The following is a 14,362-nucleotide window of genomic DNA, read 5'->3' on the forward strand; positions in this document are numbered from 1 at the left end:
GGGTCCCAGGGACATTCAGCTCAAGGTCAGACAAGGGACTGCTTTAAAAGCCAGGCAATGTGGCCGTTCAGAAATGTCCCAGTCACTTGAGGGGTGGGTGCCAGAGAGAGAAATCTGCCGTATTTGAGAAAGGAATGTCTTATTTGGGTTCCAAAGGCCACAGTACTAGGCAGGACGGCATTTTCAACATAAGCATATGCAAAACCGCCTGCACTTGGAAGCCATTGCTTTTTCCTTTAATGTATATTTTGTTGAGTTTCAGAAGATTCCTATTTAGCCTCCAACTCTCTTGCTTTGCAGATGAAATTCGAGTTTGTTTTTGTTGTTATTTAAGTTTCCCACCTCTGTGCCCTGGGGGCTTGGCAGAGACAGTCCTGTTGACCCCTCCCACCCCAGGTCCGCACTGGGAGTCAGTTCCAGCCAAGCCCACACAGCCTTTGCGGACGACATCTTGTTTTCATTGCCTTTTTGAAATGAGAACTGGAGGCTTTCTCTTCCCCTGCATCTCTCATCAGCCTGCCCTGGGAATGTATCTGGTCTAAATTTCAGCATGGGAAGCACAGGCCTGAGTAAGAAAACAGTCAGGTACCAGGCGGGCCGCCTGTTGCCCATAGATGGACTGTTCACACAGCTCTTTGCAGCAGCAGCAGCAGCAGCAGCATTCCTGGGTGCAGGAGCCTGGCCAATAGCTTAGCTGCACAGGCTTTGTGACAAGAAAAGTCTGGGTAGCCAGGAAGTGGGACGTTTGCAGGGAAACGTGCTATACAGCCCCTCAGGTCAGAACTCACCCACCTTGCATTCGTTAAATCTTCCAGAAGTCAATAATGTTTCTATAGCTAAGAACTGATTCCAGTTTTGTGTATCCCTAACAAGGGCTTATTTCAGCAAATCATGTTTGAATCTTCCTGGGAAGCCGTTAAGAATAATGTAGCTATTTATCGAAATGGAAAGATGTTCATGCTGTGGAATCAAGTGAAAAATCTGATTACCCATAACATGACCCATTTATGTGTTCACATGCTAACAGAAAAATTGTGAAGGCGACATTTCCTCCAGGTGTTTGGGCTTCTTTCTGCTTGCCTCAATTTTCTCTTAATGTACCAAACATATAAACTGTGTATTAAACAAATAGTGCAAGTTCAAAATAAAATTAAAATATTCAGTTATTGGGGAAAAAGCCGTATGATTAACATCTTGCACCTAAGAGGCCAGCACTGGAAACCGTGTGTGTGTGTGTGTGTGTGTGTGTGTGTGTGTGTGTGTGTGTGTGTGTGTGTGTGTGAGAGAGAGAGAGAGAGAGAGAGAGAGAGAGAGAGAGAGAGAGAGAGAGAGAGAGTGAGTGTCCATAAATGAATATGGTCAGAAAAAGAACAGATTTAGATCTACCAGCTGTTTGGCATTGTGAATAACCTACCTACCCAGGCACCATATTTAGTTTCTTTTTTTTTCTCTTATCAATCTCCTGAGTTCAAAATGGGAACCTGAGAAACCCATTCATCGCATTATGACAATGTGACAGGCAGTCAACAAACAGTGGTAGTCGAGGGGGTTTAGTTCTCAGACACCACCTAGCCCCCGGCCTGGGGGAGATGCTGTTGTTCAGTGAGGAAGACGTCGATTCTCCCCGAACAAGCAATGGTTTTGTTTTTTCCAGTTTTATTGAAAAATAATGGACACAAGCAGTAGTTGGTGGGAAAATGTATTTAAACTTCAGCCATGAAAGTTTTATCAGTTTACCCTTTCTAAAATCATGAAAATCACCTTTGCCTAAATAACTTCTGTATGATAGTGTAATTTAACAAAGAAATGGTACCTTTTAATCTTTAAAAATTCAAACTAAATTTCGATATTTAAATCATGATCGAAGGCAGATAGGACAAGAGGTGACTGAGACAATTTTAAAAGCTGCTGTTTTGCTTTTTTCCTTTTCCTCTGAGAACATGTGGGACCACACACCTGAGCATTCAGCCGCAGAGACTGCGCTTTCTTCTTCTGACTCCGGGCCGCCTAAGGTGTGGATTGTAATGCGCCTGTTGTACATGAGCCTTTTTCTTTAAGGAGTTTTCTATTAGTGCACTCGGTGGACAGAGAGTACTGTCTGTAAAGGGCAGTGCAAGTGACAACGTGTGGCCTGCCCGGCACTCGGTGCTGCCAACCCTCACAGTTTTCCTGTAGGGGCCACCGCTCGAGAAATGCACTCGGCTCTTCTACGCACAGGTTACCTCCCTCACTCTATGAAATGTTCCCAGTACATAATGTAGAAGGTATTTATTAGTGAATTGTCCACAAACGCACATTAATACGGGAGTTAGGGCACTAAAAGTTGAAATAGTATTTTGAAGTTTTCTTTTTTTTCCTCTTCCAGTCAAAATGGAAGTGAGACTGACAGAAAACTGAGGGAAGGCAAAACCCCCACAAATACACTGAACAAAAAGGTGAAACACTAGAAAATAACTTCAGAAAAGAAATAAACCCTTGGTTATGTTCATACCCACACTCAAGCACGGAGTTCAAGTGGGAGGCAGACACCTTCTTGAAAGCTCCCCCACAAATGTAGCCTTGCCAGAGAGATTGGGAAGGTGAGGCTATATTTGGTAACTCAATTAAAATAACTACATTCTCAAGTTACTTACTGGGAAACCATGGTATTCTTAGTATTTTTAAACTTGTCACAACCTGTGCTAATGTTGGCTTTTTCCTTCCTCTTTCCTAAGTAGCTATAATCATTATAGCCACCCGAGAATTAGCATTCAGCAGCAGGTGTAATTTATTTTTTAAAGCTGAAAACGAAAAATCATCAACACCAGTAATCTGGCTACCGTGGCTAGTGTTCTTGCACTAATCATGAAGTTCTAGATTTGGTCCCTGGAGCCCAGGAGCACTGCAGCACACCTGAGAAATAAACAACATACTGAAGACACCTAAAACTATCATACGGAGAAAGCCAGCTTTAGTACCTCACAGCTACACATCACGATTGGGTTTCAGGCAATTCTTACTGATAGTCCTTTTCTGAGACTAGGGAATAGACGGTAAGTATTAATGCTACACTTGCTCCAAAGGGCGAAATTTCTAAGGGAAATCAAAGGAAGGAGCGACAAAGAAGGTCCTCTTCCGTGGAGTCTTCTATTCACTAGAGAAGCGGTTTTCAAGTGACACACGGCAAGAATTTTTAAAACGTGGTACGTGACTATTGAGTCAGGATCACCAACCTGCTTTCCTTTAGAAAGAGAGACACCAGCCAACATCAGGGTCATCCCATATGAATGAATCAAATTGTACTTTTTTTTTTCTCATTGGGAAAAATAGTTTTTTGGTGTCACAGAATTTTAGTAATTAGTTTGTGTGTGTCATGAGATAAAAAAGGTTGAAAATTATGCCCTGGTGGTGGTGCAGTGGATTGAGCCCCAGCCTGCCAACCAAAGGGTCGCTGGTTCGATGCCCAGTCAGGGTACATGCCTGGGTTGCAGGCCTGGTCCCCAGTCAGAGGTGCATGACAGGCAACCACACATTGTTTCTCTCCCTCTCCTCCCTCCCTTCCCCTTTCTAAAAATAAATAAAATCTTTAAAAAGAGAGAAAAGGGTTGAAAATTGCTGTTCTGAGAGTGTCAGGCAGGGAGACAAGCCGGTAGTCTTGGTCACGTCTGTGTACTAAGAGCTACAGTCTGCCCAGAACTTCTTCCAAAATGGCTATTAGCCCTGGTTATGCCAAGGTTGTGGGTTCCATCCCCAGTCAGGGCACATACAGGAATCTGCCAGTGGATGCGTCTGAAGGTAGGGCAAAGGACCGATGTTTCTCTGTCTCCAATCAGGAAATAAAAACATAAAGGAAATACCTACTGGACGTCCGTCAAGCAGGAGTGACCACTGGCACACAACAGTCCAAGTCTGGGGTTGTCCTCCTAGTGTGCCTGAGTCGTCCCGGAATCCTAGGGGTTTTTTCCTGTTATCCAGTCCATTATGATGATGAAGTTTCTTTTTTTTGGTAAAATTTCTATTGATTGATTTCAGAGACAGAGTAGGCAGGGAGAGAGGCAGAAAGAGAAACCTCAATTTGCTGTCCCACTTACGTATGCGTTCACCGGTTGAATCTTGTCTGTGTCCTGATCAGGGATCGAACCCTCAGCCTTGGTGTATCGGGGACAATACTCTAACCAACTGAGTCACCTGGCCAGGACCAGTATTTCAGCTCCTTAATGGAGGGTGGGTGTTAAAGTGCGTATTGTGAAAAATCATACCATAGGGAGTGATGATGATCAGTTAAAAAATTCCATTTTCCTTCCTTCGGATTCCACCTCTCATGACTATTCTGTGATATTTATACCTTTAAGCCACCAACAGGACAATGTCTTTTTTGTCCCTTTCTGACTCAGGCGAGCCACGGGCTGTACTCAGGGCCCTGTGCCGGCCTCAGTGGTCAGGGAACAGTCAAATCTGGCTAAATCACCCGAATACGACCACGCTATTAAGAAGTTGTTAATGAAGTTTCCACACACCAAGTCCAATGTCTATTTTTATCTTCCTAGCTTCTTAAAGCACTTTCAGTGTGTTATCGTAGCTGGGGAGTCTTCCAATCCGCGAAGATATTGCTGAAATAACATTAAAAAATAACAACAGTAAACTACCATTTATTGAGGCTGGTACTACGCTAAAACTTTCACAGCTTAGAAAATTGAGGCTCAGAAAAGTGCAGGGGTCCAGCACAAATAACGCCCCCTTTTTTATTACGAAATCCTAAGCATGTAATTCTGTAACATAACAATATCACACTGAAGCACACCACATGACATTGTAGGTGAAATGTTCAAATTAAAACTATAAATTATTACACCCACGTTATTACCCGACCAACCACACTTAAGTAGGCGTTACTTCTGTCGGACCCTGTATTTCTAAGATAAACCCAGTCCCTGAACCACCTAAAGAGCAACAGCTCTTTACCCAAGTAGCCTTCACCCCCTTGGAAATAATCTTATCTTTCAGGGGTTCTTCCCACCATCACTTCGATTCAGTATATCAGAGTTTCCTTTATGATTTGAATTTAAAACGTTATGTTACTCCTCTTCAAACAGTTTTTGTCTGCGAAGGTACAGAATATGCGGTTGAGTCATGTGCATTTTGCATATAGACTTTTTCTTTCAAAAATGTTAAAGAATGCCAGGCCTCTTCCTGGCAATTCGATCAGAGCAGCTAATCTTCAACTAGGTGTTCAGAGTCAAATCACCCTCCAACACGAAGTTGTAACACACGCTGCGGAGCAGCACCTCAACACTGCAAACTCCTCAATTAAGTATCAATACACAAAGTCCATGACAATTCCCAATATCTCGATCACGTTTTGGCCTCACTGCTATAATCGTGTGAGAACTACACCCAGGAAATAAAGTGAGAAAACAGGGACGGTCCCAAGGTTAGGCGAAGAGGGAAGAAAAGCGAATTTAAGCAAACATCTTCTAAAACCTTGATAACGCCGGGAGAGACGTTCAGATGCGGTAACCTGACACATCAGAGTGGACCTTACAGATACCAAGAGTCTCGGTCCCGCGGTCTCGGATCCCCAGGGCAAGGAGGACCCGGGCAGAATACCCACAGCCGCGAAAGAAAGTTCGCTCCCCCCGCCGGAAGCCAAGTCCGGGGGTGGCCTCGACGTCAGCGCCACTGCCCCCACTCTCGCCCGGCTGCGGGGACCCCGACCCCACAAAGGGGAACGAACCCTTAGTCCGCAAGGATAAAAAGAACCTGGCTCTCTCCACGCTCGGCTACAAGGCCGTCGGCCCCACCCCCACCCGCCCAAGGGACCCTGGCCCACCCCACCCCCGCAGAGACCGAAGCGCTACCGCTCGCACCTCCCCTCCCCCACCTCCGAGCCAGCGCGAGCCCCCGCACAGCCCCCGCTCCGGCGGTCTCCAGTCCGGAGACCAGCCTCCGCAGTCGCCGCGGTGCTCTATGGGGGTTGGAGTCCTCAAGACGCTCTTTGTGTACCGCAGCGGCGAGCCCGGGACCGCAACTCCCACAATGCCAAGCGCCCGCCCCCGCGCCACGCCCCCTCCCTATCGGCTTCCCGTCCCCCTCAGACTACATTTCCCGACAGGCCTCGCGGATCTCCCGCCCTCCCTCCTGAGACACGAGCCGAACTGGGCGTCGGGTCGGGGAGCCGGTCGGGTTCCCGCTCGCCGTCGCCGCCGCCGCCCCCCGCAGTGACTCTCCCGCCTCTCCCGCGGCGGGAGCTGCATCGCTAACTCTGCTCGGCCGTGGAGTCGCTGGCCCGGGAGCACAGAGTTCTGGACGCGACGCGTCGCGCCGAGCCCCCCATCACCTCCAGCCTGGGCGACCCCTCCCCGGTCCGCCCCGGTCCTACGCGGCCGCCGGAGCCCCCGGCCCCGAGAGACCCCACGGTTCGGTGCCTGCATTCCAGCCCCTGCACTCCCACAGCCGCCGCCCCCCACCCTGAACATGGACTCCGACTCCTGCGCCGCCGCCTTTCACCCTGAGGTGAGTGAGAGCTGCTCTCGGCTTGCCCCCGACCACCCCCACCCCGCTCTTTCGTTCCCCGGAGCCGGACCCCCGCTACCCGAGCTCCGCCCTCCCCTCCCCCAGCTTTTCGTCGTCGCTCCCCCGTCCGTGCCCAACCCCGCCCCCCACTGGGGCCCGCGCCCGGTCCTCCTTGCCGGCCCCTGCTTCGGCGTCTCTTCCACCGGCGTCAGCGCCGACCCCTCCCGGGCCTCGGTAGCCTCGGGACCTGTCCTTGCTCCCGGCTCCGCCCCGCCTGCCTCACTCACCCCTTCCCCGGGGACTCGGACCGTGGGCCGCCGCCCCGCGCTCTCCCTGCCCCGAGAATCCCCCCGCCCCCCTCCCGGAGGGTTCGCGGTCCCCCTCGGACGTAGGCTCTGCTCGGCGCGCCCCCGCCGCTTCCCTAATCCCCAGGCCCAGTGGCCCGCGCCCCGCCCCCTGACTCCCGCGCGGCCCCCGCTCCTCCGGCTCGGGGGAGCCTTGTCTTTTGGGGTTCTCACCACAGCAGGGGCTCGAGCCGAGTCTCCCCCCCCACCTCTCCGAGCGCTCGCATCCCCCTCCGGGGCCCCCGCCCCCCGCCCGCGGGTTCTGCTCGCCCCGCCTCCCATTCCTCCTTCCGGGGATCGGCTCTCGGTTCTCCCGGTTGGCGCCCCTGACGCGGTCCCCTCTCCCCGCTCGAGTCCCCGGGTCCGGGATGCGGGTCGGGCCGCGGGAGGCTGTGGCGGGTATCTCCCGCCAAGCTGACGCCTTGGGGGTTCGCAGGCCCTACCAGCCCCGGACCCCTATCCTGTCGGCTTCTCGCGCCCCCTCCCCAGCGGGATGGGCCCCGCACCTTCCGGGGCCGAGAGTCGGTGGGGGGCGGCTTCCGCGGGAGGGTGGGAGGGGGCCGAACCGCCATCTGCTTTTCCTAAAGTCGGTGGGGCGGGCGGGCGGGCGGGCGGGGCGGACGGGGTGGGGGCGGTGCACGTCCCCCGCCCCGCGCCCGAGGGCGCTGCCGCTTGCGACTTGGCCTCCCAGCCCCTGACCCACTTCTGCACGTTCTCCACCGAAAGAGTTGTTCTTCCCCAGAGTTTGAGGGCCAAGGGCTGCTGCCCTCCTACCGCTGCGGGAGGGAGGGCGGTCAGTGGTTCCCGGTGTGGGGGGAGGCAGGATCTTTTGGCTTACTGCGCTGGGTCCCGCGCTGAGCCTTAGCTCCGCTAACCTGCGCGCCTCTCGGGGTCGGCGGCCGAGGGGTGGGGGGAGAAGGTGGTTCGCAGGAGTCAAGTTGAAAAAATACGAAGTGGCGCCCTTGGAAGGAAGCCTGCAGGCAGCACCGTTGTGCAGCGCGGCTTTCTGGGCCCTGTCCTGGGGTGGGGTGGGCTCAGGAGTCCACCCCCAATCACCACCCCCACCACTTCTCCTTAACGAGGCACTGGGTCCCTAGGCTCTGTAAATGTCAGTTCAGCACCTAAGGATGGGGTTGGGGTGGGTGATGAAAAGCTCAGTGGATATGCGAATCAAATAAACCAGAATAAAGTACAGTTGTTTTGTTCAGCAGCAAATAAAGGCTCTTTTTCCTTGAGCTGCTCTTCTTTTCAGGAGAAAGTCCATTTTTGTTGAGGGTATTTCTAGGTTGAATGGGGATGAAACTGGCAAGCCAAAACTGCTAGTATTTTATCTTCAACATGCAAATACGACTAGCGGGGATGTTTCAAGTTTATTCTCTCAGTCGAGAAACGTTTGGGTGGTCGGCCTCTGGGTGTCGGAGCAGTATAGTGATCAGAAGGAAGCACCTCCCGTGGAGACCCGGTGGTCGGGCCTGGGGGGCTGGAAAGGATAAGAAGCGGTTGACTTTTGAAATCACTAAATGTTCAGTTACAGCTGAAGCAGCACTTTGTTTTCAAAATGGAAAATCTGTAGCAAAAAAAGTAGTTATTAGAGCTGATAGAAGCAAATAGATAATGCCAGAAAAAGCCCATGCGTGCTATAGGCTTCTGCACAAGCTTTTATCTCCTAACCAGTTTCCCAGTATCCTTGGTGTGACACCATGACACCCCCACGCTCGGCCTTCTGAGCGCAGTGGTGTTTCTGACCCCGCGCACCTTATCTTGCTCTGAGTGTGTGTAAGTCTCGCAGTGTGTTTCGTGTGGCTGGCAGCAATGTAAGCTCCAGCTTGCTTGGTTTGTTTTTGCGGTTCCACCTACAAGTGTCTGCTTTCAAACACACCCCTTTCTTGTCTGCTGACAGGAGTACTCCCCCGGTTACAAGAGGCGCAGGACCGTGGAGGATTTCAACAAATTCTGCACCTTTGTCTTGGCCTATGCTGGCTACATCCCTTATCCGAAGGAGGTAATGAGTCGTCGGCACTCGTGAGCCCTTTCTTGCTGGCGGGGAAACCGGGGTGTCCGACAAGGAGTCCGTCTGGAAGGGTTTGTGCGGGAGGACTTCAGACGGTAGTTGGGCAGAAGTCTTTTTTGGAAACTTAGACCAGCCTGGGAAATGGTTCCTCAAACTCTGGTGGGAAATAAAATGAAGGCTTGTCTAGAAATGATTAGTAAACTTGGAAGTTTGCTTGAAAATAACTATTTGTGATCTGCCTGCTTTTTAAAAATTTTTCTTTCTCCATTACAGTTTATATTCAGTACGATTTCTTACTAGTTTCAGTGTACAGCATAGTGGTTAGACAGTCACACGCTTTATAAAGTGTTGCCCCAATGTTTCCAGTACCCACCTGGCACCACACAGAGTTCCCGCAGTATTAGTGCCTGCGTTCCCAGTTCTGCCTGTGCTCGGTGGCCAGTGAATGGCTAGTAATTATTGAGTGCTGTTTATGGCCAACCATTTTTGGCCCTTATAATGGGATGAGATAGGTGATACTGTTTGTCCCCATTTAAGACTTTATTTATTTTTTAGATAAAGGGGAAGGGAGAGAGGGAGAGAAATAATCGATATGCAGTTGCCTTTCACGTGCCCCCTACTGGGGACCTGGCCCACAACCCAGGCATGTGCCCTGACTGGGAATCGAACCTGTGACCTTCTGGTTTGCAGGCCGGCGCTCAATCCACTGAGCCACACCAGCCAGGGCTGTTTGTCCCCATTTTAAAACTGAGAACATGGGCACAGATAGAGAACTCCTTGCCCTGGGTCACCGGCTAATGAGTGGTGGAGCTTGGGTTTGGCCAGATGGCCACCTGTCTGGCGAGCAACCTCCTGGTTGCCGTGCGCATGACATGACAGTCTGCGGGGACTGTGGCCAAAACCTCACATAGTTCCAGGGTTGTCCTCCCCGCCCCCCAAGACGTGGGCGGAACCGTAGACCAGCAGCACTTCCATGGTCCTCAGGCTTCAGAGGCCTCGTTCACTCTGCCTGAGGCTAAAAAGAAATGGCCCGATGTGTCTAGGGGGCCGTGTCCCAGCATTGGCTTAGCCTCTGCACTGCTGCTGGGTGGGTCACGCCTGCTCTGTGCCCCACAGACTGTTGTCGGCTCGGGGGTCTGGAGGGGCCGGAGTGCAGCGCACTCGCTGCTCCAGGGCAATGATCGTGTGCTTTGATGTTTGCAATATTTTGGGATATCTCTAGTTTTTTAGGAAAGTATTGGGAAATTCTCAAAACTAATTTAAATTCACTTAATTAAAAAACCCATCCTGTGGGAGGACAAATGGAGGGAGATATTACAGTTAGAGGGATAAATGGGTTAGAGAAGTGCGTCTTCACTCCTTTCACAGAGTGACTGAGCGTCAGCCAGGTTCCAGGGAGTTCAGCCAGGGCAGGAGGTCACCTCTCGTGGGTTCACATTCTATCTGGAAGGTCACACTGAGGTACAGATGCCACTGTTCCTGAAGAGTGATGCTGACGACAGCCGGGAGGCTTAGGTTGTGAGAGCGCATGTCTGCAGGCCTGACCTGGCCAGGGAAGCTCTGCTTGGGGTCAGCTCTTGTTGCCGGGGACTGGGCGAAATAATGGGAACCCGCCGCTTTTGCCTCTGCCCTTCCAGGAACTCCCTTTGAGGAGCAGCCCGAGCCCCGCCAACAGCACGGCAGGCACCACTGACAGCGACGGCTGGGACGCCAGCTTCACCGATATCCCGTCCGCAGTGCCCTTGCCAGTCTCTGACCGCTGCTTCGGCCACCTGCAGCCCACCCTCCTTCAGCGGGCCAAGCCCAGTAACTTCCTGCTGGACAGAAAGAAGACCGACAAGCTGAAGAAGAAGAAGAAGAGGAAGCGAAGGGACAGTGATGTGCCTGTGAAGGAGGGGTACATGGGCAGCTTGCTGAAGCTGGAAGCCGCTGATCCGTATGTGGAGACCCCCACGAGTCCCGCCTTGCAGGATCTCCCCCAGGCCCCTGGCGATCCCTGCTCGGGCTGGGACTCCGATACTCCTTCTAGCGGGTCCTGTGCCGCCGTGTCACCGGATCAGGTCAAAGAAATAAAAACTGAAGGCAAACGGACTATCGTCCGGCAGGGAAAGCAGGTGGTGTTCCGTGACGAGGACAGCACTGGCAACGATGAGGACATAATGGTGGACTCAGGTGAGTGGGGCGGGAGAGCGGCCACGCCGCTGGCTGGTGGACGGAGGAGAGTGACTGTAAGCAGGAGTCTTGGAGCTGTGCCTTCCTCAGAGTGTGCCCACCGCCTCTAAGGAGAAGGGTTCACGAAGGTGGATACCGACATGTTTGGGGGATGGGGGTGATCGCAGCCAGAGGTGGCTGAGCTTCCAAGACAGACCTTAAAATGTAAAAACAGCGTAGCCCCTGAGGACACATACCACGGTGAGCCACGGGACCACAGATTTTGGTGTCCCGTGCACTTAACTACGATTTGAGGGAGGGCAGTAGCTCCCTGAAGTGAAAGTTGAAAACCTGTGCAGTTATTGAGAGTCAGCGGCTTTGCTGGTGGAGAGGAGTTCCCAGTGCAGAGGGGTCGTGTGGTGTTTTTTCTTTCCCTTATGTGTTTCTCTCCTTTCAGACGATGACTCGTGGGACCTCGTCACCTGCTTCTGCATGAAGCCATTTGCCGGACGCCCGATGATAGAGTGTAATGAGTGCCATACTTGGATTCACCTGTCCTGTGCCAAAATCCGGAAATCCAATGTTCCGGAAGTGTTTGTCTGCCAAAAGTGCCGGGACTCCAAGTTCGACATCCGCCGTTCCAACCGTTCCCGAATGGGCTCCCGGAAGCTGTTTCTGGACTGACTGCTGGCAAGGGAGGAGACTGTGGGTGAAGAATTGGAAGGGACGGTGGGCTTTTTGGCCCCTTTCTTAGTTGAGCACAGAACTCTCAGCTCTGGTGCAGGCAGACCCCTGCCATTCAGGTGCCTAAGCAAAAGGACAGGCTGTCCGAGGTATAATCTGTACATAGCCGGTAACTGAATAAAGTCCTCGTAGGCCAAAGCTGCTGCTAGAGCTGTGTTCTCTGCACTGGAGGTGGGCTCAGCACCCAGTGCAGTGGGTTTGGTTCAGTTGAAAAGGAGGGTCCATGGTAGTTGTGAATTCTTGCTATTGTTAACAAACTCCCACCGATTAGAACAAGTGCTAACTGTTACTCCCTGCTTCCGCTGTGCTGGGGACAAATGTTTCCCTGGCCTGTTGACGAACAGCCATACGTGCGGAGTTTTCTCAGTGTGCGTCTTTCACCGGAAATGTCTGCACGGCAGCCATCGAAGCTGCCCCTCCCTCAGTGGCTCGCTCTCCCCACTGCCTCGTTGCTGCCTCTGTCCCCAGGGGCTGCCTGCTGGACTCCTTGTCTCCCGCCTAGAGGAGCTGGGGGCGTGGGCAAGCTAGTGATCCCTAGGTTTCCTTCTGTTCATTAAAAAGGATAGTGTGTGGCCGCCTCTCTGTAGAAAGAGGGTTGCTTGGGGGATTGAGGTGGCCCATGTTCATAACTCAGTTTCCTGTTTTGCACGATGTAAAAATCCTGTCTTTTTGCACGATGTAGCCAAAAGTATTGGCAGGTTTTTGCCTGGGTGCCCTTTCTCTCCATTGGCCTGTGGGAGCCTGCTGGGGCCCAGGCAAGGTGTTTTCAAGCAAGGGGGCACTTAGGGTCCTTCCTTATCTCTTCCCCTCACCTTGTTCCAGTAGCAGCATAAAAGTTAGGTGGTCACTTGGGAATGGTGTTCCTCTGCTTAGTGGGTAAAGGAAAATGGGAGATGGTCCTCTCCCCAGGTGATCTTAGTGCCCCTAGTACAGGTTGGCCTGCTGGTTCCACAGGCCAAGGTTAGGACCCGAAGCCTTTTTGGTGAGTGAGTGAGTGGGTGAGTGATAACAGTAACATTGGCCTCCAGTTCCATGCCATTGAACTGCAGAGTTGCTTGCATCTGGACTGGGGGGACCCAAGGGCCCAGCTCTGGAGAAGCCTAGGAGTCTGTCCCAGAGACCTGTCCCCAGTGAGCCCTGGGGCACTGGTGGTTCTGGGGCTCTAAGGGGGAGGGCTTCAGCTTTGTCCCAGACTGACAGCATTTTAGCAGTTCTAATACGTGTTTTCAGAATTTTTTTTTTTAAATGGATGGGTGTATTTTCATGAACATTGTTTGTTGTAGAAGCATGAAAAGGGAAGAATGCCCAAGTTGGTCATGTTTACAGCAGGATGGAGCCCAGTCTCCCTGCCGGGGCCTTGTCCATGGGACTCCCTGTGCAGGCCAGCAGGTGGGCTCCCTCCACCTTCTCACTGAAGCACCAGGGGCTTGAGCTGTAACTTGCTGAGCAGAGCCCGTGTTTTGTCCTAGTGTCATTCATGCTTGACCAGCCAACTGCCTTTTTTGTGTTTTAATTCAGTTGCTTTTATTAACACAAAAATAGACGTGGCTTCTGAAACCCAGTTTATAGCAGAGACCCCCAGGAGAGAAGTTGTACTGTAGGAAGAAGTAGTAAGCTGGGTCAGAGACACACTTGCCCTCAGACAGCTGACTCTGGCTCTGACTAGGGCGACCGTGCAGAAGTTGGGGGAGGAATTTGCCAAAGATCTGCCCCAGGACATTGCCTGTCCAGTGTCTTCACCATGAGAGTAGCCAAAGTTCCAAAGTGTTTTTCTTTCTTTTCTTTTAACTCCACAGTTTTAAAAGTGCGTGTAAGAGCACGTGTGATTTTACAGTGAGCGGCCCGCGCCGGCAGTTGCTATGTGATGTGCTCTTAGGAGGTTCAATGCCCAGTGACTCCTGGAAGGCTTTGACACTCATCTCAGTTTTTGTTTTTCATTTCATTTCTGTTCTTGTAACAGCTGTATCCCTGTGGGTGGTGTCTACGAAGTCAAGACACCTCGGTTTTGTGTTGATTGAGCTGGCAGCTGCAATCAGCTTTATGCAAATTAGGCATGGCCCATCTAGGGCTCCTGGTTGGTGGCTGATGGAGTGAGGGGAGGGAAAGAGGTCACCCCAAAAGCAAGCCCCTCTCATTGGCTTTGGCCAGGCCAGACACTTAACATCGTTTACGTGGTTCTGTGTAATTATAAAGTTTATGTGTAAAAACGAAGCTGTTTCTGTGAAACTGTATATTTTGTAAATAAAGATATTGCTACTTTGAGGTTCATGTCCACCTTCAGGTGTTTGTGTTCTGTACCCAAGGACAATTGTTCTCCCCTCACCACCTACCCAAACCATGATTACAAGGAAACACTTGGGAAGTTCAAGTCCGAGTTTGATTCAGCAGGATGAAAAACACCCACAGCCCTTAATCTACTTTTCTAGTAAATTCTCCAGAAGCAAACCCTTCTATGAATAGACAGGAATAGCTTTCACAATTTCTTCATCAAATTGAGCTTAAACCCCACTGAATGGTTACCCTGCTTTGTAAAAGCTGCAGCCTTTGAGGTTCTGCAGGCAGGTCTGGGGTCTCCTGGGGGTGCACGTTCAGCCCCTTTACACCTAGGGTTCGCAGTGCC

At 51.7% G+C, this 14,362-nt stretch overlaps 1 protein-coding gene across 1 annotated transcript; it reads left to right on the forward strand.

Annotated features, from left to right (window-relative positions):
* Positions 1-6,129: 6,129 nt before the first annotated feature.
* On the forward strand, positions 6,130-14,008 carry PHF13 (PHD finger protein 13). Its single transcript, XM_024554696.3, has 4 exons — positions 6,130-6,492; positions 8,737-8,838; positions 10,485-11,019; positions 11,456-14,008. Exons 1-4 carry the CDS (start codon positions 6,454-6,456, stop codon positions 11,680-11,682), a joined length of 903 nt encoding a protein of 300 aa, XP_024410464.1. The 5' UTR covers positions 6,130-6,453; the 3' UTR covers positions 11,683-14,008.
* Positions 14,009-14,362: the final 354 nt, after the last annotated feature.

The sequence above is a fragment of the Desmodus rotundus genome, chromosome 3, assembly GCF_022682495.2.
Source record: "Desmodus rotundus isolate HL8 chromosome 3, HLdesRot8A.1, whole genome shotgun sequence".
In the NCBI taxonomy this organism is placed as follows: Eukaryota; Metazoa; Chordata; class Mammalia; order Chiroptera; family Phyllostomidae; genus Desmodus; species Desmodus rotundus.